A 23,939-nucleotide genomic window follows, 5' to 3' on the forward strand; every position below is an offset into this window, starting at 1 on the left:
CATGGAATTAAATCAAGAACTCAGGAGGGAGCTGGATCTAGTCACAGAAAGGACCCACACTATCCCAGTCCTCACCAAGCTATTGTGCACCTTGCATTTTATGGCATCTGGCTCATTCTAAACAGTCGGGATCATCAGAGGAATGTCCAAAACATTATTTACACTATCTGAACCAGGTCATAATAGCTGTCCATAGCCGAATTAATCATTACATAAGATTCCCCCGTGAAAGTCAGGACTTGCTGTACTTGAAGAGAGGTTTCATGCCATAGCAAACTTTCCAAATGTTCTAGGAGCTATTAACTGCACTCACATACCATCATCCTACCCCATGCAGGGAGGAGATCTAACGCAACAGAAAGCTCTTCCACTCCATCAATATGCAAGTGATCTGTGACGCTCGACTGTGCATCCTTGATGTGATCACCAGGTACCTGGAAGCTGCACATGATTCCTTTATACTTAGGCAATCTGGCCTGTTTGAACAATTTGAAGACAGCCTCTACGGTGACAGCTGACGTATAGGTAAAAACAGTGCTTCTTTCTACCGTCCCTCTCCAGCTATGTGTTTACAGCAAATGGCAGTGAGACAGGGCACTGTAAGGAATGCGACTGCATCAGTTACATGACAAGTGGCTTGCACAGTTAGGTCAACAAGTCATACTGCCAGGGCCCAGGTTTCTCTCTCCATGCTGTAGAGGCCTGATAATGTTATGTATCCATTAAAGCACTTTCCACTAAGATCAATGTGTGACCGAGCACTATAGGCCTTCAACTGGTCAGCTTAAAACAATGGAGAAATTACTTACCTAATAATTTGGTTTCCTTAGTGTATACAGACGGACTCAGGACCAATGGGTATTGTGCTCTCCTGATAGCAGATGGGAGACTGAGTCAGATTTCAAAGCTGTCACCCTACATATAGCCGGTGCAGCAAGCTCAGCTCTTCAGTATTCTCTTCAAAAAGCCAGAGTGGATATATGTTGCTTAATACTTGATTAACCTTGAACTGGTTCAACTGATTATATATAGATATAAAAAAAAAAAATTTTTTTTTATTTATTTATTTTTTAAGCTGGAGACCGCCAGTGCACTCAAACAAACATCGACACCAGACAAACTGAGGGTGTCTTGAACTAGAGGTAGGCCGTGGCTTACCAGTATTTGCTTAGTCTTGAGATTTTTGTTATCCAAGGTTCTCCTTTTCCGGGGCAGCAGTGGGCGGGATGCTGAGTCCATCTGTCTACACTAAGGAAAATGAAATCATCAGGTAAGTAATTTCTCCATTTCCTAGCGTGTAGCCAGATGGACTCAGGACCAATGGGATGTACAAAAGCTACTCCCCTACAGGGTGGGAGGCTGCCCGTGGCCCACTTAGTACTGCCCTTGTGAAAGCTGTATCCTCCCCGGCCTGAACATCCAGGCGGTAGAACCTAAAGGTGTGTAGGGAGGACCAAGTTGCCGCCCAACAGATCTCGGCTGGTGACAGCAGCTTGGTTTCAGCCCAGGAGACTGCCTGGGCCCTTGTGGAATGAGCCTTGACCTGCAGAGGTAATGGTTCAAGGGCAAGGGTATTGGGCACCCTAGGTGAACTTTTGGCTCCAAGTGTCCCCCCTCCCATTACATAAGCTTTTCAGGTTCATAGGCTTCCCCTTTTTTCTTCCCGCTGTGAAGAACGAACAGGTGATCTGTTTTGCCAACATTCAGGTGGCGGTGGAGGCGTGAGTCTTCCGAGTCCTTGTGCTCCTCTGGAGATGGTAAGGATATGGTTTGGTTCATGTGGAACTGGGAAACCACTTTCAGTAGGAAGGATGATACAGTATGCAGCTGTATGGTGCCCAGGGTGAACCTGAGGAATGGTTCCCGACAGGATAGTGCTTGAAGTTCGGAGATGTGCCGAGCTCAGCATACTGCAACCAAAAAGGCCGTCTTTAAGGTCAGGAGATGTAGGGACAGACCGGGTGTTGGTCTGAAGGAGTCCCCTGCTAGGAAGTCTAGTACTAGGTTGAGGTTCCATAGAGGCACTGGCCACTTTAGGGGTGGTCAGAGTTGCTTAACTCCTTTCAGGAAGCGAGACACATCAGGATGAGTTGATAGTCTGGGACTGTCCACTTTGGACCTGAAGCAGGCCAGTGCTGCAACTTGGACCTTGAGGGAATTGAGAGACAACCCCCTACTTCATGCCGTCCTGTAGGAATTCCAGAATCGAGGGAATCTTGGCTGTTCTCGGGAGGGGACCAGGGTCTTCACACCAGGCTTCAAATACTCTCCAGAACGGTATGTAAAAAGAGATGTGGAGAACTTGCACGCCCGGAGCAGGGTGACAATCACGGCTTTTGAGTAGCCGCGCTTCTTCAGGCTAGTCTTCTCAAGGGCCATACCGTAAGAGAATCGAGCCGGATCTTCGTGGGAGATCGGTCCCTGCTGAAGAAGGTCCCTGTGTGGAGGAAGACGCAGAGGGTTCCCCGCAAGTAGTCTTTGCATGTCCGTGTACCATGGCCGTCTTAGCCAGTCCGGGACGACTAGTAGAACTAGTCCCCTGTGGTGCTTTATCGTGTGGATGATCCTGCCCAGTAGTGGCCAGGGTGGAAAGGCGTACAGGAGGTCTTCCTCTAGCCAGTTCTGGACGAGAGCGTCGATTCCCTGAGATTGTGGTTCTCGTCTGCGGCTGAAGAACCTGGGGACCTGGGCATTGAGATGAGTTGCCAGTAGGTCCATGACTGGGAGACCCCATCGATTTACTATCAGCTGGAAGGCTGTATCCGCCAGGAACCATTCCCCCGGGTCTAGGCTCTCCCTGCTGAGGTAGTCCGCTGAGACGTTGCCTTTTCCCACGATGTGGGAGGCCGAAATTCCTTGCAGATTTATTTCTGCCCACGCCATGAGGAGGTCTATCTCTAGAGTCACCTGCTGGCTCTTTGTTCCCCCCTGGCAGTTGATGTAGGCAATGGTTGTCGCGTTGTCCGACATTACTCGGACTGACTCGCCTCGGAGTCTGTAGCAGAATCGTAGGCAGGCTAGTCTGACCACTCAAGCTTCCAGGCAGTTTATGTTCCATTGTCCCTGGGCAGTCAGTTCCTGACAGTGGGCTCCCCACCCTCGCATCCATGGTGAGTATGATCCAGTTCGGTGTGGATAGGTTTACTCCTATCCTTACTCCTGTAACCACCATTGGAGCTGGTTCCGAACCTCTGTTGGTAGCTGGAGGTGAATTGAGTAGTTCTGGGACGCTGGGTTCCATCTTGACAGTAGGGAACATTGTAGCGGTCGGATATGGGCCCTTGCCCACGGAACGACTTCCAGAGTTGATGTCATGAGGCTGAGGACTTGGAGGTAGTGCCATACCTTGGAGAACAGAGGTCAGTAGTTTGCACAATTGACCCATCAGTTTCCTTCTCCTTGGAGGGGGGAGGAAGACTTTGTTCTGTTTGGTATCGAACTGGACTCCCAGGTACTCCAGTGACTGGGAGGGCTATAGGCAGCTCTTGGCTGTGTTCACAACCCACCTGAGTTCATGCAGTAGCTTCTTGACTCTGGTGGTCGCCTGTCGACGCTCCTCTGGAGACTTTGCCCTGATCAGCCAATCGTCCAAGTAAGTATGTACCAGGACTCCTCCTTTCCTCAGTGTTGCCGCCACTACCACCATAATTTTGGTGAAGGTTCTGGGGCGATAGCTAGCCCGAAGGGTAGCGCCCGGAACTGGCAATGATGACCCAGTATCGCGAAACGTAGGAAGCACTGGTGGACCCGATGGACCAGGATGTGAAGGTAGGCTTCAGATAGGTCCAGAGAGGCTAAGAATTCTCCAGGTTGTACTGCCATTATAACTGAGCGTAGGGTTTCCATGCGGAAGTGTGGTACCCTCAGTTAACAGTTGATGGCCTTGAGGTCCAGGATGGGCCGGAATGCCCCTTCTTTCTTGGGGATGTTAAAATAGATGGAGTACTAGCCAGTATTTTGTTGGTTCGTGGGCACCGGGGCAATTGCCTTCAGGCTGAGTAGTCTTGCTAGTGTGGTTTCCACTGCCAGCCTCTTGAAGTGGGAGTGGCAGGATGATCTCATAAATTTGTCTGGAGGGATGCTGTGGAATTCCAGAGAGTACCCTTCTCAAATGATAGTGAGGACCCACTTGTCCTATGTGATCTGGACCCATCTTTGGTAGAAGAGGGCAAGTCTGCCCCCTATGTCTTCTTCCTGTGGATGGGTCTGCATCTTCTCATTGTGGGGTACGGCTGGAGCCTGCCCCTGAGCATGCTACCCTCTTGGTGTGACTGTTGCAAAAGGACTGAGACCTTCCTGAGGGGGAGAGGTGCTTGGGACTGTGTGTTCTTCTAAGGTCTAAAGCGCTGCGATCCTCTGCCCTTGGTTCTTCTGGGGGAGGAACGCCGAATTCTTTTGTTCCTATCTTCTGGTAGCCGGGGTACTGGAGATGCACCCCATTTGTTGGCTAACTTCTCCAATTCACTTCCGAATAAAAGATCCTTTAAAAGGCATTCTCGTGAGGTTCGCTTTGGATGTCGCATCAGCTGACCAATTCGAGTCATAGTTGTCTTCTGGCTGCCACTGCAGAGGCGACATTTCTGGCTGAGGTGCGCACGAGATCTGAGGTAGCAGTGAGGAACGAGACCGCAGGTTCCATCGTTTCTCCGGATGTAGTTGCGTCTCTGGAGAGGAGCAAACAGGAACGTGCCACCAACGTGCAGCAGGAAGCAATCTGCAGTGTCATTGCTGATACGTCAAAGGACTGCTTAAGGATGGATTCCAGTCGTCTGTCCTGGGTATCCTTCAGTGCTGTTCCTCCCTCAACAGGAATCATTGTGCGCTTTGAAATTGCACAGACCATAGCGTCCACTTTTGGGAAACATAGGTGTTCCTTGGCCGTGGGTTCCAAAGGATATAGGGCTTCTAGGGCACGCCCCCCTTTGAAGCTGGCCTCTGGGGCATTCCATTTTAGGTCAATCAGTTCCTGGATGGCCTCCAACTAGGAAAGTAGCAGGAGGCCTTACAGAGGGACACCAAGATGGGGTTCTTCTTTGATTCCACTATAGGGTCAACACCTGGAATGCCCAGCGTCTTCAGAGTCTGGGAAATGAGGGCAGGTAATCCGTCCTTGTGGAAAAATCGAAGCATGGTTCGGTATGGCGCCATCACTGGGGGAATTTCTCCTTCTTCTAGGGAGTCAGTCTTGTCATCTGAGGTGTCTGGATCCCTATTAGGGAGGCTCTTGGTTAGGAGAGGCATGTCTCGAGGAACCCGGGAGGTACCAGGAAGGTCCTGTGCCTCTGGCAGGGGTTGAGTCTGGTGCGCAGCAGGGGCTGGTGTGCCTGGACAAAGGTTTGCAGCCCTTTAAAAAATTCCACCCAGGAGAAGGTCCCTGGGTCCATGTTGATCTCAGGAGGAGTTGCAGTAGAAGCCCCAGAGGTGCCTTCCTGTGGGGGCACAGAGTTGAAAATACATAGGTCTGGGGTACAATCATCAGTGGTTCCGGATCCCTCTCCTGGCTGAAGGGGGCCTTGCTTTGGTTCTCCCTGGGCCTCTTTGCACTGCTGGCATAGGAAGGATTCCAAATCAGGTTGCGCAGCTCTTAAGTGGCAGGCTGGGCAGAGGGAGTGTCCCTTGGCCTTCTTGGATGGCGGTGCCATTGTTTGTGCGCGTGTAGGTATGCGCGCGGATGCGCTTAGATGTGCGCGCCAGGGGCACAGAGGTTGTGCACATGAGCTACGGACTTTGTGCGCCTGACTCCAATGTGTGCGCATGGCTCAGATGTGCATGCAGCTCTGCATGTGCCTCTACGGATGTGCTCAAGTTAGGCCTGCTCGCGCATACCGCCGGTCGGAGGGGGGGGAATGGCACAGACAACCCCGATGGCAAGATGGCGCCCCCCCAGAGGATCTCCACATGTGTGGACCCTTGCACTCAATTGGGGCCTAGCCCAGCCAGAGTTGCTCAAACCGATCAGTGCCCTTTAAACCTTGCCGGGAGGATGATTGGTACGTCTATTCGAGCCTTGAAGACTGGAGACTTAAATGTAAAGGTTTCTACCTTACCTGGTCTCGGTGCTTACCAGTCACGTGCCGGGTGGTCTCCAGCTGCGGGGGGTGAGGGAAATACCTTCACCGCTGCGCTCGAAACTGCACCCGCTGCCTTTCAGCCACCCTGGGGGCTAAGTCCTCGCCAGGAACCAGCTGCCGGACCAAGGCTCACCTCTCAGGGATATCGAAAATCACCTCAGGAACTCTTGACTGTGTGAGGGACCCTCAGGTTTCACCACAGGAGAAGCGGGGCTCTCTTCTTAAAAGGTAAATTTTCTTTCTTCTTTCTTGTTGTAAATGTTACACTATTCTCATGTGGATAGTGTCCACATCTGCTATGGAGACGGAGAAATACTGAAGAGCTAAGCTTACTGCACGGGTATAAGTAGGGTGATGTCAGCTCTTAAATCTGACTCCATCTCCCATCTGTTATCAGGAGAGCACAATACCCATTGGTCCTGAGTCCATCTGGCTACACACTAGGAAAAGGCATAAGCCAGGGCTTCCCTAACCTGCCCTGTGACCCAACAGCCAGTCAAGTTTTCAGGGTATCCACAATGAATATGTATGTAATATTTACATATGCTGGGTCTCTGAAGTATGCAGATTCATCTCTTATATATTCACTGTGGGCATTCTGAAAACCCAACTAGCTGCGTGGTCATCTGGACAGATCTGGGAAGCCCTGCCCCAGATAGAACTGGCTTTTATTTTGTTATCACAAAGTGAGAAGATACAGTGAATTTGTAAATTTTTTAGTTTTAGATGCATTTTAAATGAAAATGTAATCTTTTAAATTAAGATTTTTCCTGCTGCCTTATGACCCACCATCAGTGTGTATTGTTTCTGAAAGCACTATTTTCCAATGCCACCTCTGCAGACCAAAGGGCAGCAAGAACCATATCAGAAAGAGTGACAAACAGGTACACACAGACAGACATCTCAATAAATACTAAAATTTAAAAACAAAAATTTCTACCTCTTCCAAGCACTTCCTTCCTAATCCGATCTTTCTCTTCTACAGCTTCCACACCCTCCTTTGATGCCCTGAATCTTCTAGATCGTTGTTGGTTCATTTTAGCACGAGGTGCCTAAATAATTTGTTATACGCGAAGAAAGAAATGTTTGCATTTTCAAATGTTCATATCAGTATTTTGTTCACATTTATCATATCAACATGCATATTTTATAACATCCATTTTGCCTAACTATAAAATGGATTTTTTCATCCATGTTTGTCAAAAAATGCATAAAATGAAATTAAATATTATCCATGTGTTTCAGGTCTTCTTTGGCATGGAGTTTATGCTCCTGGAACCAGCTAATAGAAGAAAGCCTCTCAGGTTAAATCCAAAAAAATAAACAGCCCACGACAGGGATTTTAGTTAGACTACTTGAAAGCATGAGCTTTACAGACACCAAATACTGCCGAATGTTTTTGTATAATCATGTTCTAGGAAAATTGGTTTCAAACATAGGAAAGGCATTTATAAAGGTAAAGACTTAAGAGTTTGATTTTAAAAAGCATTTACATGCATAGAACTGGGTTTTACATGTGTAAAATGCACCTTACCTGTGTAAGTGGGCTTTTGAAAATTGCTACAAAATATGCCTTTGAATTGTCCATAGGATATTCATGGGCAAGTGCACTCTACATACATAAATGGCTTCTTATAACTGCTATGATAATATGTTCCATTTGCATATGTAACATTTTAAAATTACTCCCAAACATTTTCAGTTTGCATGCAGGAATATTTTTGACAAATTAAGTAGCATGGGAACTATTAGGCTAAACCAGATCTCTTCTGTCAACTCAGCTAACAATGCTGTTGTTTTAGCTCAGTAGTGGAGTTCCTGGTTAGAAGGCAGAAGGCTCAGCATTCAAATCCTGAAATCTTTGGTCAACAGAAGAATAAGCTGCAGAGAGTATAGGCTCATTAAACCAAAAATAGGATCCAGTTCATTTTACCCTAGTTATAGCAGACTAAGAAGAGCTGTACTTATCTCCAGATTTTTAAAGATTAAAAACAAAATAATGATTTGATATAATTTAATGTGGAAAGAAGCAGTTTACATATACATAGAAGTGACGGCAGAAGAAGACCAAACGGCCCATCCAGTCTGCCCAGCAATCTTTCACACCTATTTGTTTTCATACTTATCTATTACTCTGACTGCTGAGGTCAGGGCCCTTATTGGTAACTTTTGGTTCCAATTCCCTTCCACCCCCACCATCGATGCAGACAGCAGTGCTGGAGCTGCATCTAAGTGAAGTATTTAGCTAATTGGTTTGGGGTAGTAACCGCCATAATAAGCAAGCTACTCCCGTTTGTTTACCCTGCCTGTGCAATTCAGTCCTTGTTGGTTGTCTGGATATAAATCCTCTTTACTTCATTCCCCCCTGTCGTTGAAGCAGTGAGCTGCGCTGGATATACTTCACTAAGTGATACTTCACTTAGTGAAGTATCATGCTTAATTGATTCGGGGTAGTAACTGCCGTAAAAAGCAAGCTACACCCATGCTTATTTGTTTACCCAGACTATGTAATTAATTTCTTGTTGGTTGATGCTGAACAAGAATCATCTTTTCTTCATTCTCCCTGCCGTTGAAGCAGAGAGCTATGCTGGATGAGTTTAGTAGTGTAAATAAACTGTATGTCTGTTCTTTCAGCTCCCAGCATACAAAAACCCCCATGTCAGAATTGTGAAGAATCAGGGCAGCCAGAATCCCCTCTCTCCTATGAAATCTATCAGTGAAATGCTAAAAGTGCTGAAAAATGACAGCACACACAAGAGTTTGTAAGAAAAAAAATAGTTTTTTTTTGGTAGAACCTTTTGCAGTGCCTTCCTTGGTTTCCTTCCTCCTAACCATGAGCAGCCTAATCAAAGAGATAGAAGTTATAAGCCTTCTTACATGTGCACTTAATAAACTTCTCTCCATAATGAATGGCACCTTTGGTCAGTATTCATTTGTTTACAAATAAACTGCCACCCAGATGGATAGACATCTTAAATGGAGAGGGAAGACCTTAGTCTAATGGAACTAGCAGAGCAGGGTTCAAATTCTCATTCCACTAGCACTTGTGACCATGGGCAAATCACAAGTACCCACACAGATTGTAAACTCTTTAGAGATTCACTATACCTATATGTAACTTCTTGTACAGTATCCTAAACTAAGAAATAAATAAAATCCAAGACAGCAAGTCACAGAGAGGTATGAATTACAAATATGCTGTTACTTACTACACCATCTATGGCCATGTAAAGCAGTCGTCTTGGCCTTACAATATTGAAGAGTCTGTCAATATATTCAAAAATGGCTACCATCATTTCATCTTCATTTTTGGGAGCTGGCCTGTAATTTAAAAGCCAAATGTTCAAAATCGAGAATATATCCTTGTTGTCATTTAAAAGTACATAAAGAAAGAACAAATAGTTACTTGTCTTCAGGATGTGTGCATGGATGGATGATGCCATTCATGTCCAAATACAAGTTATCAAATTCCACTTCATTTGGATTTGGCTTACTGGTATCAACTGGGATCTTGACGCCATTGCATTCTTTAGACTGTGGAGCACAAAAATAAGGTTTTTGTATTCACAGATTATGTATGTTTTAACACTGTGAACCATTTTAATTAATTTTCAATTGTAAAAGCGGTATACAAACACTTTAAAATAAACAAATAAAGGTAGGTACTTTTCCTTAGAAAAACTGCTGTATTTCTAATACATGTTACTGCTAACAGTGAATGTATCTAGATCTCACTAAAGACAGTAACTAGCATTTTAAGAACTAGCTTTTTCCCTTGTTCACACCATCTTTTTCTCTGCAGCTTCCAACTCTTCTTTTAAATGCCATCTCCTCTTTTCATTCCTTATCTTTTTTCACATCTTTCAGTTCCCTCATTTACCCCTCCATGCTATTTTCCTCTTTTATCCTGCATACCTTTATCTCCCATTCCACCATCTGCTCATCATTCCTCATCCCTATAATGCCTTCTTCCCCATTCCTCCATATTTCTCTTACTCCTTGCCTCCAACATTCCGCCATTTCTCTCCCTTTCTGCCCCCTCCCCTTTTCCCAGAATCCAACTGCCTACTTCTTTACAGTCTTCTCCAGCATTTTTCCCCTTGTCTTGAACTCCACCTTCCCCAGTATCTGCCCCACAGCATCTGCCCCTACTTAGAGTTTTCTAGGCATTCATCTTCCCTGCCCTTTCCCCCTGCATCAGACCCTTCTCCCCCTTTCCTTCTAATGCACAAGATCAGCAGCCAGAAAGCAACAGCCTATGAGTTTTGAAAATGCTTGAGATGCCAGCACAGGCTGTGCAGAGTAGTTGGCAGAGGCAGAACATCCTCCCACTGCTTCTCCAGTAGGGTTTCTAGAGAGTGGTGACCACACAGCAGCCTGGGTTGGGCGGCCACGTTTGCAGCATGTGCAGTCACTGGAAGTATGCTGTGTGGTAGGGCATGTGTAAACTTTAAAATAGAATAGTATGTTCAAATTTATTTTTTTTAATTTATAGCCTCGCAATCCAATGTACACAGAGGGTTTACAACTATCAATCTACATAATAAAAATTCACAGAGAACAAATAAAACAAAGAATAAAAAAATTAATTGAAACCTAAAAATAATTTTACCTAAAATGACAGGTTGCCTGTTCCTGAATATATTGTACTAAAAAATGTTCATTATTAGAAAAACAAAATGTATTAATGTTAGACAGTGCAAAACCAGAATATGCATTCTCACAATGATGTTCTCTCACTGCTATAAGCTAGTTTAAAAAGTAAACTTTTACCTGCTTCCTAAATAAATACCTCTCAGCTTAGCTTATCCAGAAGCTCATTCTAACAGAGGATCAGCGACAAAGAATGTTCTTTCCAGTGTTTCATCTAATCTTGCCCAATAAACGGAAAGAACTTCAAGAAGATTACAACCGCCAACCTCAATGCTCTAAGAAGTTTATAAGTTTTCAAAAGGGAGCTGACACAAATAGAAGTGTCAGAGCTCAAATAAACATCGATAAATCAAGCATACATTCTTAAAGCTGATTTGCCAGAAATAGGTAGCCAATGAAGACAGTGAAATAATATGTAATATGGTCTAACCTCAGATATCCCAAAAGTAACCTTGCTACTGCAAATTGTACTGCTTGAAAATAGTTAAAGGCGGAGAGCGTAAGGAGAAGGAACTGGTTCGAGACATCTTTTTCTGCTGTACCAAGCTGAGGGAATCCGGGGCGAGTGGTTCCTGCCTGACCCGACGGTGAGCCCACAACTGAGGACCCGGTGACGTCAAGGGGAGGGCCCAGAGGCGGAACCAGGAAGCCCTACAAAATCGGGCTGTGTGCGGCGTGCAGCAGACGCCGGCGCGCCACCCAAGCTGCGTGCGCTTAAGGGACACACAGCATGACAGGCTTAGCCTGGCTTTGCCTGGATTCCACCTGGGACATCGTAGGCTTGACGGACTGGTCCAAAAGGTACTGTTTACCTTTTTTCATCTCTTACCCGATCCTACCTATGGACCATCTTTGCCGGATTGTTATTAGTTTTGCATAGTTTAGAGCTGAAGCAACGTAGATTTCAGCTGTATTGGTGATAAATTGCATAATTATGCCTCCTAAACAGAAAGGGAAGGTGAGGGTCTTTCCCTTGCTACCTTTACCTTCACCTATACACCAAGAAATCAGTCACTTCATGATCTCACCTGCATTAAATAAGGCAGGTACCGAGGAGCCTGATGTGCTAGTCAGTCAGGGAGGACTGACTGAGCCGGCCTCCCTAAGTCCTAATGCTGGACTTCCACCTGCGCAGAGATTCGGTGAGAGGAACGCTAGAGAAGCTTCTGTAGATACCATCTCTTCTAGCCCTGGAGCAGGATACCAAACCCGCAGTAATGGACTGAGAGTACAGGTAGCTGAGGGTATTGAAAGTTTGACTCCAGTAGGAGCAGAAGGAGGGATGGAGGTAAAACTTTCCCCTATGGGGTTTGAAAGTCAACTGACCAGCGAAATACTCCCAAGCTCCACTCACCTGCCCTGCGGTGGTAACATTAGACCAGAGCTTTCCAAAGTGTGTGTCGCGACACTTTAGTGTGTCGCCTGAGGTGTGCCGCGCAAGCCCAGTGCACGTGACACACCGGCAAGTGGGAGCCAATGTGGCCGCCGGTGGAGCTCATCCCACTGGCGGCTAAGCAGTGAAGAATCGTTGTGCTGTGTGCCGCAGACACACAGCAGGAAGATCGGTAAGGCCGTGGTGAGTTCACGTCACCACGGCCCGAAGAAAAAGGGCACGTCTAAACGTGCAGGTGCTCCGCCTCCTTCCTGCCCACGCGGCCCCGGAAGAAAAATGTTGCCGGAGCCGCATGGGCAGGAAGGAGATGAAGCAGCCGCGTGCAGAAGAGGAGCCGCGTTGTTGCAGCGGGCGAGAAGAGGCCCGGTAGCAGGGCCCCCACCGCGGATCGGATCGGCCCGAGAAGATCAGAGTCGCCGCGATCGGCCCGAGAAGATCAGGGCCGCTGCAGAGCCGATCCTGCAGCGACCGGTGAAGAGGAGGCCCAGAGGTAAGAGAGAGGCTGAGGGCCCGTAGAGTGCGTGTATTAGCTGAGTTGAGAGATTGGGTGCCTGTATGAGCTGAGCTGAGTTGAGAGATTGGGTGCCTGTATGAGCTGAGCTGAGTTGAGAGATTGGGTGCCTGTATGAGCTGAATTGAGAGATTGTGTACGTGTATGAGGTGAGTTGAGAGATTGGGTGCCTGTGTGAGTTGAGAGATTGGGTGTGGGAGTGAGGACCTCAATGTTTGCAGAGACAGCATGTGAGAGCCTGTGTGTGTGAGAGAGAGACAGCATGTGACAGTTAGAGCCTGTGCATGAGCAAGACAGCATGTGGGAGAGAGAGAGAGCCTGGGTGTGTGAGAGTCAGACAGCATGTGCAAGAGAGAGACTGTGTATGAATGATTGTATGAGAGAGAGAGCATGTGAGAGTGAGAGCAAGCATGTGAGAATGAGAACCTGACTGTATGTTTGAGGGAAGAAGAAAGATGGAGAGAAAAGAAATAGAAAAAAAGACAATATGAAATGAATTGGCAAAAAAATAAGAAAGGGGAGGTGGAACAAAAAAGCCTGGGACCAACCGATTAGAAAACTAAGATCAGACAGCAAAGGTAAAAAAAAAAAAAAAGAAAGAAATTACTTTTTACTGATTGGCACATGTAATCTTTGTTAATGTCAAGAGTAGCACTTTCTCTATGCGGATCGCACAATGTACAAGATCAACATGGAGGAAGTGGAAACCCACGGAGCCTGCATAGAGGAAGCAGCAGAATGGGCTTCAGTGCCAATAGCAGCAATCAGCGCCTCCCCAATAGCCATGCCGCATCAGTGGCAGCAGAGGAATGAGAGAGGCTCCGAGGTTGCTGGCAAAAGAAAGAGAGGGGGTCTGCCTTTAGTGTGTGCATGTGTATGAATGGGTGCCTGCCTGGGGGTGTATGTCTGTGAATGGATGGGTGCCTGCCTGGGGGATGGTGAGGGAGTGGTGTGAAAATGAATGGGAGCCTGCCTGGGGGTCAGTTTTAGCGTGTGAGAATGATTGGGAACTTGCCTGGGTGTGTGTGTTTGTGTGAGAATGATTGGGAACTTGCCTGGCTGTGTGTATGTGAGGGAGCCAGAGAGAGTGTGTATGAGAAAATCCAGGGGAGTAAGAGTTTGTGTGTGGGGTGTGTGTGGAGGGGGAGAGAGTGTCTTAGAGCCTGAGAGTGTGTCAGTGTCTGTGAGAGCGAGAGGTTATGGTGGGTATAAGAACATGAATGTATATGTATGTGACAGTGTATGTGTGAGAGAGAATGGACATATGAGTCTGTGTGAGAGAAGATAACCTCTGGGAAATTGTAAAAAATGTATATGATTTTAATTAATAGAAATTCTATTTATCAGTAGTTTTAAAATATTCTTTTATTAGTATGGTTTTACTATTATAACTGATGCTTTATGTTTCTTGATTTTATTTGTTTTATGAGGAATGGTGGTTCTGTTCTTCCATTGTTAATACACAGAGTCTGGCTTCTTGGAGTTTCCATTTCAGTTTTTGTCTAATTTGTGCTCCTTTATTTTGTATTCTGTATTTGGTGAGGGTCTGTCTCTGCTCTGTGTGTGTGACCATGATGAGAGATTCTGCTAGCATAGAGATCTATAGCAATCGGGTTTGTTTTGTTTCCTCAGTAGGTGGTGTATTGGTATTCTAGGACCCAGTGTAATATTTACCCATGCTTTTTCACAGGTAGGGTTATTGTTGTTTGAGTCCTTGGTGTTATTACTGTTATGTTACAATGGGATTGCAGTATAGATATTGAGTGTCTTTTTTGCGAGGTTTTATTTTAGTTCACAATGTGCCTGGCAGTGGAAGGTGTTTGTGCTGCTGTTACTGTGAGGTGACACCAGCATTTGAAAATATCTTTTAGTATGATGAGCTGTAAGGGAAACATCCAAGCTCCATTGTTTGGGGGAATTTCAGTGGATGCACAGAGTTACAAAACTGGAGGTGCAGGATTTATATTGACATTCTGTCCCTTCCTATAAATTCCAGATTTCACTCTCATAGCCATATAGAATTAGTTGAATGAGGCTATCAAATAATTATATAGTGTGAAACTGGCCAGCTTTTTAAAGTTATGCAGAAGACCCTTTGGACTTTTTTATTAACACCAAATATTCAAAAGCTGTGTTCATCCCATCAAGCTCATATATCTCATTACAGAGGTAAATTGAATAACACAATAACTTTGTTTTATTATTGTTACTCATAAATTATAACAATAACATTAATCTTGGAATATTATATATTTTTAATATAAACGAAAGGTTTTCACAAGATATGTTGTGTCGTGAAACATTTTATTATGTATATATTTAAGGAAACATACATAAATTGTCGAAATACATTTCATTCATTTAACCTTTAACCTCCGGTTTGCTTGTAGACTAATTACTGTGTCCCGAAATTATGTTTGTCTAAAAAGTGTGTCACCAACATGAAAACTTTGGAAAGCTCTGCATTAGACATTCTATGGGAGATGATGGCCGGAATGATGAACAATATTAAAGGCTTGGAGACTAAAGTGGATACAATAAGGTCGGGGAACCAACAGGAATATTATCAAACTCAGAAACAAATTAAAGATACTACTGATAGAATTAAAGTGCTTGAGGTTAATGAAAAAAAGAATCAGGAACTTTATTTTGCAGTGGTTAAGGACAGGGAAAGTATTAATAGGAGAATTGAAACTCTTGAAAACAACGCCAAGCATTTAAATTTAAGATTTCTAAACTTCCCCAGGTTAATTGGAGAAGTACCATTAGTTACCTTGAAAAGGTTTCTTAATGAAAACCTTGGCTTTGTGAGTGAAGAGTCTCCTGTAGTTATAAATTGCTACTTTCTGCCTAAACCTAGAAATGTAATATCAAATGGATCAAATCAGATGTTTCAGGGTGATTTAACAAATTTTCTTGAGGATTCGTCAGCACAGGTGATTGACAGGGGTACTTTATTTGTAACCTTTTCATCAATAAATGATATTAATTTGATAAAGAAAAGGTATTTTGGTTAGTACCTCGTAAATTACCTAGGGAAATTAGTTAAAGTGTTTCCTGACCTAGCAGTATCCACGCAAGGAAGGCGAAAATCCTTTCTGGCTTTTCGTCAAGAAGTTATTACGTTGGGTTTTTCTTTCACTTTGAGATTTCCTTGTAAGTGTTTAATTAAAAAGCAAGATGAACTTTTTATTTTTTTCATGCCTGAGCAATTAAAAAGTTTCCTTGAACAGCGGAAGTTAACAACCTCATCCCCATTGTCTAATATTTAAACAATAAGAAATGCAAGTTCTATGCATATAACCTGTTTATTGAAATAATGTTGTAATAATCTCCCTTGGTTTCTAATTCCTGCAAATTCCTCTCATTGCTGTCTTGATATGATAATGGTTTAGATAAATTACTATAAACATACTAAGGAATATTAGGAAATAATTGTTTTAGTGTTAATTACCATTTATCAAACCATGTATTTCTTTACTTGTAAATCATATGATGTGTGATTTATTAGAAAATATATAAATAAAGCATTAAAAAAAAATAGTTAAAGGCAAGCCTACAAACAGAGAACTGCAGTAGTCAAATATGGACAAAACCAGTGGCTGTAAAATGTAACAAAAAATTAAAAGTCAAATATGGTTTCGGTTTGCACAGTACTCGTAACTTATAAAAGGTACTCTGTGCAGCAGCTTTAACCCGAAGGTGAAAATAAATATCAGGCTCAAGCAAATGAAGGGGAGAGCTGAAAATTACTTATTATGTAGGGGATAATGATTTATTTTCAACCAGATATAAATATGTTGCTAATAATCTGATTAATCAAGACCTGTATTTCAACTTTCATTGGAGCAGAATGTGGTACATAAAAACTCAGTTCAAAATGCCAGAAGTAGTTCATCATAATTTCACATTGACATGAGTCTAGGTTGGCAATCACCTCAAAGTAAATCAATTGCTATCAATGGCATGAAGCATAATGGGCATGTTATGATTTGGAGATCAAAGAATAGCAAACTGGGGAAATGCTAGCAAAAGAGACGACCCAGTTCTAATGCTACTCAAAGTACGTAAAACAGCAGACAAGTTTTTCTACAGACTGCAATGCTTTTAACTGTACCAAAACAAGAATAATGCAGAGATGAGGTTGTTGCTGAAGGGACCTGTACATGTGCTTTTAAGACCACATATCCCTGGAAAGAAGTCTTTACAGGATTTCCCATACCTTAACTGAAACCGACACACACACACACACACACACTTCATTAAATTAAACAGCAGGAAGACAAAAGGATTATAAACATCTCTGAAAACTCCTCTTATGTTTATCACCACCTTCAAACTCTACCTGCAAACACACTTTCTGCAATGGCTCTCTCCACACTGTCTTCAGTTCTACTTCTCAGTACAGCAGTTCCAGCTCGCCAAATCCTAACCATACTAGGACACATGGCGGCGTCCATTTACGTAGTTCCTCATACGTGCCTACATCTGCATCGCCTCCAGTGGTGTCTAAAAGGCCAATGGACCCAATTTCTCCTTCCATTGTCTATTCCTATAACCTTAACCAACTGTATGAGGAAAGACCTGCAATGGTGGCTGCTCCCATTGATGCTACTAACGGGCTCAACCTCTGCGACCCCTTCGGCATCACATAATAATCACCACAGACGCATCCCCCCCCAAGGGATGGCGAGCTCACCTAGACCAGTTACAAACACGGTCTATGGACCACATACGAACGCACACTGCACATAAACCTTCTGGAACTCAAAGAGGTCAGAATCGCCCTTTGAAAACTCCCTATGGGAAAAAGTAGTGATGATTCACACAGACAATCAAGTTACAATGTTCTACATAAATAAAAAAGGAGGGTCCGGTTCTTGGAACCTCTGCAAGGAAGCAGTTCATATAATGGAGTGGGTTCACCACAGATCCATCTCTCTTCAAGCAACTTATCTGCCCGGGATCAACAATTCCAGAGCAGACAAACTAAGAAGAATATTTCATCTCCACGAATGGAAACTAGATCGAAATGTTGCACAACACATTCTCCATTTGGGGCCTTCCTTCCATCGACCTTTTTGCAACCGAAAGCAACAGGAAACTGGAGACCTTCTGCTCAGTGTACCCGAGCCCACTCAGACTCGCTCCAGATGCTTTCCTCATAAGTTTGTCTCACAACCTACTATATGCGTTCCCTCCGATACCACTCATCTCTCGCACGATCCAGAGATGCATTGACGACCAGACGGATCTGATTCTCATCATGCCAGCATGGTCAAGACAGCCATGGTACAGCTACTTACTATACCTGTCCATCCGCAACCCAATTCCCCTGGGCAGCAACCCTCAACTTCTTACCCAGGACAGAGGATCACTACTGCATCCTCTTCACTCCTCCCTACACCTCACGGCATGGAGATTGAAAGGCTCGTGTACCAGAATTTAGACATTTCTCCTTCCCTTCAAGACATATTACTGTCCTCGAAAAAACCTTTGACCAGACTTATCAAAGAAAGTGGTTGCGCTACATTTCCTAGTGCTCAATGGGGATAGACTCTCTAACTTGTCCACCAGAGCACCTTCTCTCCTACCTCCATCTTCTCTACAGTGAAAGCCTCGCCACCTCCTCACTCCAAGTTCACTTAAGCGCTATAGCGGCTTACCACAATTCCCTAAACGGAGAATCTATTTCATGTCATTCACTTGTGTCCAAGTTCATGAAGGGAGTGTTACGCCTACGTCCACCATTAAAGAAACCACCAGTGCCGTGGGATATTAATATAATCCTCGAACTGATGCTACCAGTTGAACCATTAGACACTTGTCACTTTCGATACCTTTCATGGAAGGTGCTTTTCCTGAATGCTTTAACGTCAGCAAGACAGGTTAGTGAACTTCAAGCCTTAGTTCACTACCCTCTTTAACTTCAATTTTACCATGACAAAGTGACCTTACGCACTCACCCTAATTTTCTACCAAAGGTGATTTCCAGTTTCCATATTAACCAGATCATCACCTTGCCCACCTTCCATCCAAACGACAATGAGAGAAAACTCCATACTCTAGATTGTAAGCATGGGCTGGCCTACTATAAATAGTGCACCTATTCACCCAACAGGTCCTCACAACAATTTCTTTCGTTCAACCCGAACGCACAAGGACATCCAGTCACAAAGAGAACTTTATCTACTTGGATATCCAATTGTATACAATTTTGCTATCATAAACGATCGCAAAAGCTATCTGTGACTCCAAAAGCGCATCAAGTGAGTGCGATGGCGGCTTCAATTGCCCACTTCCATGAAGTACCTCTCATAGACATCTGTAAAGCGGCGACGTGGTCATCGCTACATACTTTCACCTCCCATTACTGTTTAGACAAACAACCTGCGGATAATGCACTTATGGGACGGACTATCCTTCAGAAGAACACATGTTCCTCACATAAACAGCCTTCATAGGAACTGTCTGCCAATACCAACTGAATTGAGCAAGATATCCTGAAAACCTGGCCTGTTTGCAGCCCTCGAGGACTGGAGTTTGCCATCTCTGAAATAAATCATTGTCTTTTGTCTAGTTTAATACCACTAGACAAAAAATGTCTCAATTGTATCCATGGATAGTATTGGTCATCAGGGAGATCATATGCTTGTTGTAGGGCATTAAAAGGAGCAAACCCAGTCCTGGTCATCAACTGACCGATAGACCAAATCTCATAGTTTTGCAGGGGACCCAGTTTAAAATATTACTTACTTTAAAAAAAGAATTGAACCAAACAGGCATTTTCTTCAAGCGACACCAGGAGATACTTAACTACACTTATTGTAGCTTGCAAAACAGAATAATCCTTCAATTTATTGGATACACCCATTCCCAGTAGTAAATCCAAAGGAAGTGGGGCCACCAACTCTCTTTCCAAAGCTAGCCAATTTTAAGAGTTGGCAAGCTGCTATGTAGTTTTTAAATGGGGCCCATGTTTTTTTTGTTTTGGGGTTTTTTTTAGTTTTTAAACTTTTTTATATTAAATTTTAGTTTTTAAGTGTTTGTTGTATTATTTAAATTCGGATGTTATTCTAGACGTCAGAAGATCACGAGGGACTTTACAATATTTAATCTCATGGAAAAATTACGGGCCAGAGGAGAACTCATGGGAACCAGCTTGTAATATACAGGCACCTCATTCTACTCCAAGAATTTCATCAGCATTTCCCTCTCAAACCTCACCCTAGGAGGAGGAGGGTGGGGCTTTGCGGTGGAGGTACTGTTACCACTCGACAATAATGTAGCAATGAAAGTTGAGCTGTACAGCCATTTTTAAATAAGCACAAGACAAAAATAAAAAAGATGTTTCACATAAAACACTTTAAAAAAAAATCAAAGGTAGGAAGGTTCATGATTACAATTCATAGCATTCTGTGTACAAGGCCGTGGAGGCATGTTGCAGAAGATGTATGAAACCTGCCTTATCCTACACTATTAATTTTTTATATATATGTGGGGTATAGGGAGGTGTTTTGGTATATATATTTGACCTCACTAATAGCGGGGATTGATTGTAAATTGTCTTATTTTATCATAGCAATTAACTTTCAAAAGAAACTATTGCAGTAGATTTCCTTAAATAACCTCCCTCCGGTTGTCAAGTCAAATTTAATAATGTTATGATCACAATTGCCAAGTGGCCCCAACACTGTTACCTCTCATACCAAGTCAGGTGTTTCACTAAAGATTAGGTCTAAAATAGCTCCCCCTTTTTTTTCAGTTCTTATACCAGCTGCTCCATGAAGCAATCATTTATTTCATCTACAAATTTAACTTCCTTAGCATGCCTTCATGTGACATTTACCCAGTAAATACTAGGATAAATTGAAATCACCCATTATTACTGTGTTGCTAATTTTGTCAGCTTCCCTAATTTGTTAGCATGTCTGTCATTCTTTTTTTAATTTTTTAATTTATCTTTTAACAATATACAAAACAAAACTTTTGCATTGGAAATACAAAGAATTCCATCTTAAGTAACTATCATGAAGTATATAACATACAAGTAATTAACACTCTTAACCCAGAGTGTTTTGATTACATTTTCTACTTAAATTCCTCTATTACCCAGGAAAACGTGGAGAGAATAGAAATATTACAGAGGAGTAGTAATAAGGAAAAAAGAAATACACTTTAGCTCCTGTTTCCATCACCAAACTAATTCTCCCTTTATAGATCACTAGGTTGTCTTCTCCCATCCAAAAAGACCCGCAGTTGGTCCGGTAAAAAAAAAAAAATGTAAGTATTTCTGGCCAGTTTAATGATGCACTTACATGGGTAGTGCAGCATAAAGCTGGCTCCTAGTGCTAGGGTCTCAGATCTCATCTGTAAAAAAGCTTTCCTACGCTGTTGCTTAGGCTCAGCTAGGTCAGGATACACACGTACAAGACCACCACAGTATAATTCATTTATATTTTTTAAATAATTCTTCATAATCTTTGAAACACTCATTTCATCAAAAAAGGAAATAAAGAGTACAGCCCTATCCACAATTTCAATGCTAGAATTTTCTAAGTATTCGGTTAGATTTTGAAAATCCAGCCTTTGAACATTTGAGATAGCCGAGACAGGGTTGGTTCTTTTAGGTAAAAAGAATAGTTTCTTTACAGCTGGGATTTCTTCTTGAGGTATCTTTAAAATCTCCATTGCAATTTCCTAAAAGTTAACAGAGGTATCTCCCCCATTACAATGAGAAAATTTAGTAATCTTATATTTAAAATGCCTCATGAAGTTTTCTATTGATTCCAGTCTCCTCGACATATGTGCCCTTTCAGATATCATAGTGGCATTTATACTATGGAGATTTTTTATTTCCTCATTTGCTTTCATAAATGAATCATCATATTCCACAAATTTCTGCTGGATGTCCCGCTCCTGTGTCACAACTCTAGCTGCAATCTTGTCCAACTTTAGGGCCTGATTGTCTAGTTTATCCGACATCCTCACCATGAAGTCCCAGATTGTATCAAGGGTTACAACCGTTGGTTTAACAAATTGCAGTGGAGGGGATCTCCTTACTCCAATTCCGGCAGACTTGCTGCCTTCTCCCATTGATGTGGGGATTTCAGTTGCTTCCTGCTCCTCTCCTCCTTACGAAGCAGCCGCTTGGGTCCTCGACTCCCCTCCAGGCAAACCGGCAGCTTCTGGGCCACCCAGCCATGCGCTCCGGATGTTGTCATCAACATGAGCCTCGGCTCCTCCGTCGTCGGCGTGCGGCAAAGCTCCCAACGGCGTTCTCGGAGCTGGAGGGCTCAACGAAAGCTCCCCAGGGAAATAAGGCTCTCCTCTCGACTGCTCTCCAGCGGGGGTTGAAGTCCTCAAAACAGGTATGGAAGAGGCGAACTCAGAAATTAAACATTGTCCCGTAGCAATGTCAGGGTTGGGTGGATATACCCGGACTTTGCCTTTTCTTTTGTGGGGCATTTCTTTACTGAGAAAAATTGCCGAAGCTAATTCAGAAATCTCGAACCACGGAGCAAACGGAGTTGCGACCTCTCAGGACGCCATCTTAGTTTCTCTCCATGACAGTCTGTCTGTCATTCTAACTAGGTAGATGGCAGTGCACACCCACTGCTATTCTATTCCCCTTCTCAAATGCAATTTCTATCCATAAACAAAATACACTAGAAACTTATTTGCAGAACTTTTATCCTGTTTGACTCTGTGCCCTCTTTAACATATAGCACCACTCCTCCACCAATTTGATCCATCCTATCCTTGTAATAATTTGTACCCTTGTATCACAGTGTCCCATTGGTTATCCTCCTTCCACCATGTCTGAAAAGCCAATTATTTCTACCTCTTCATTCATATATATACACACACGCACATTCTAACTATACTATCTTATGTTTTAGACTTCTAGTATTTGTACACAGACATTTCAAAGTATGCTTTTTGTTTGAATTAATAACCTGCTTATCAGTTGATAGGGATAATATGGAATCTTTTTGCATTGTCTGCTCTTTACTTAAAAGGCACCTGGGCTACTTTAGCATTTATTGAAATCTCAATATTGGGATGCCGTAACTTCCCTGTTTTGATAGTATCCTTCAAAAATACATTATTCCAAATCATGCACTTCTAAGCAACTGTTGGCTTTTCCCCTTTTTTTTTATGTTTATTGATGACAACACAAGAAAAACAGTTACACAATACACCATATGCATAGGTAAGTAGATAACAATAAATCCTCAGTGTTATACAAGAAGTCTGACAATTTTTCTTGATCACGCAAGGTGTACTATTCATCCCAATCCCCCCTCCCTCCCCCTGAAGTTGCAGGATGTCCTGTAGATTACCTGGTATACAGACATTGAGTAGTAAAGGAGAAACATTATCAAATGCTAACTGAAATGTACTATAGTAATCAGTGGTCGTGCCCTGCCATATCTCAGCTAGTAGCTGTCTGGATCAACTAATCAAATAATGGTTGTAGAGCTTACAACATGTTTTGGTTGTGTGGTTTATTAATAGCGATCGCTTTACGAACAGAACCCAATTTTGCTTTATCTCCTTTTTAAAGGTTAGTGCCAGCAGCCTGGTTCCATTCTGGTTAAGGGGGAGCCCATCCCGTCAGAATAGGCTCCCCTTCCCCCAAAATGTTCTCGTTACTAAAAAACCTAATACATTCTTCCCTGCACCATCCTCTCATCCACGCATTGAGACTCCTAAGCTCGGCCTGCCTGTGGGATCCTGCTCATGGATCAAGAAGCATTTCTGAGAATGCAACATTGGAGGTTCTGGATTTCAGTTTCCTATCTAAGATCCTAAAATTAGCCTCCAGAACCTCCCTCCTGCACCTTCCTATGACATTGTTACCCACATGTACCATGACAGTTGGCTGCTCCCCAGCACGCTCTAAAATCTTATCTAGGTGGTGCGTAAGATCTGCTATCTTAGCACCAGGCAGGCAAATTTATTTTATTTATTTCACAGACTCATATTCCACAATTTGCAAAGCACAAATACAGATCACAACCAACATACATAGAGATAAATAAAAATAAAGTAAAATTATTCATATAATAAAATTATTAATTAAAAACTTTTAAAAACTAATTTTCTATGCTTTTCAAAATTTCATATAATCAAATATCATACGAATTTCAATGGGAATAGAATTTCAAAGTTCAGGTGCGATACAGAAAAGGCCTTAGATTTGGTTCCAATTAACCTTACTGACAAAATAGAAGGAACTATCAACAAATGCTGGGAGGAACCACTCAATGAGCAAAACTGGGAGACTGGGCATGCAAATGACAAA

At 43.3% G+C, this 23,939-nt stretch overlaps 1 protein-coding gene across 1 annotated transcript in view; it reads right to left on the reverse strand.

Annotated features, from left to right (window-relative positions):
• The window catches only part of XRN2 (5'-3' exoribonuclease 2), a 283,450-nt gene that overhangs the window by 244,697 nt on the left and 14,814 nt on the right, over positions 1 to 23,939 (reverse strand). Inside the window, exons 2-4 of the mRNA XM_029593758.1 lie at positions 9,478 to 9,605; positions 9,281 to 9,392; positions 7,012 to 7,123 (exon numbers count right to left, since the gene is read on the reverse strand). Of these exons, the coding sequence (XP_029449618.1) occupies positions 7,012 to 7,123; positions 9,281 to 9,392; positions 9,478 to 9,605 (352 nt within the window). The remainder of the gene's footprint in view (positions 1 to 7,011; positions 7,124 to 9,280; positions 9,393 to 9,477; positions 9,606 to 23,939) is intronic.

Source organism: Rhinatrema bivittatum, chromosome 3 (genome assembly GCF_901001135.1).
Source record: "Rhinatrema bivittatum chromosome 3, aRhiBiv1.1, whole genome shotgun sequence".
In the NCBI taxonomy this organism is placed as follows: Eukaryota; Metazoa; Chordata; class Amphibia; order Gymnophiona; family Rhinatrematidae; genus Rhinatrema; species Rhinatrema bivittatum.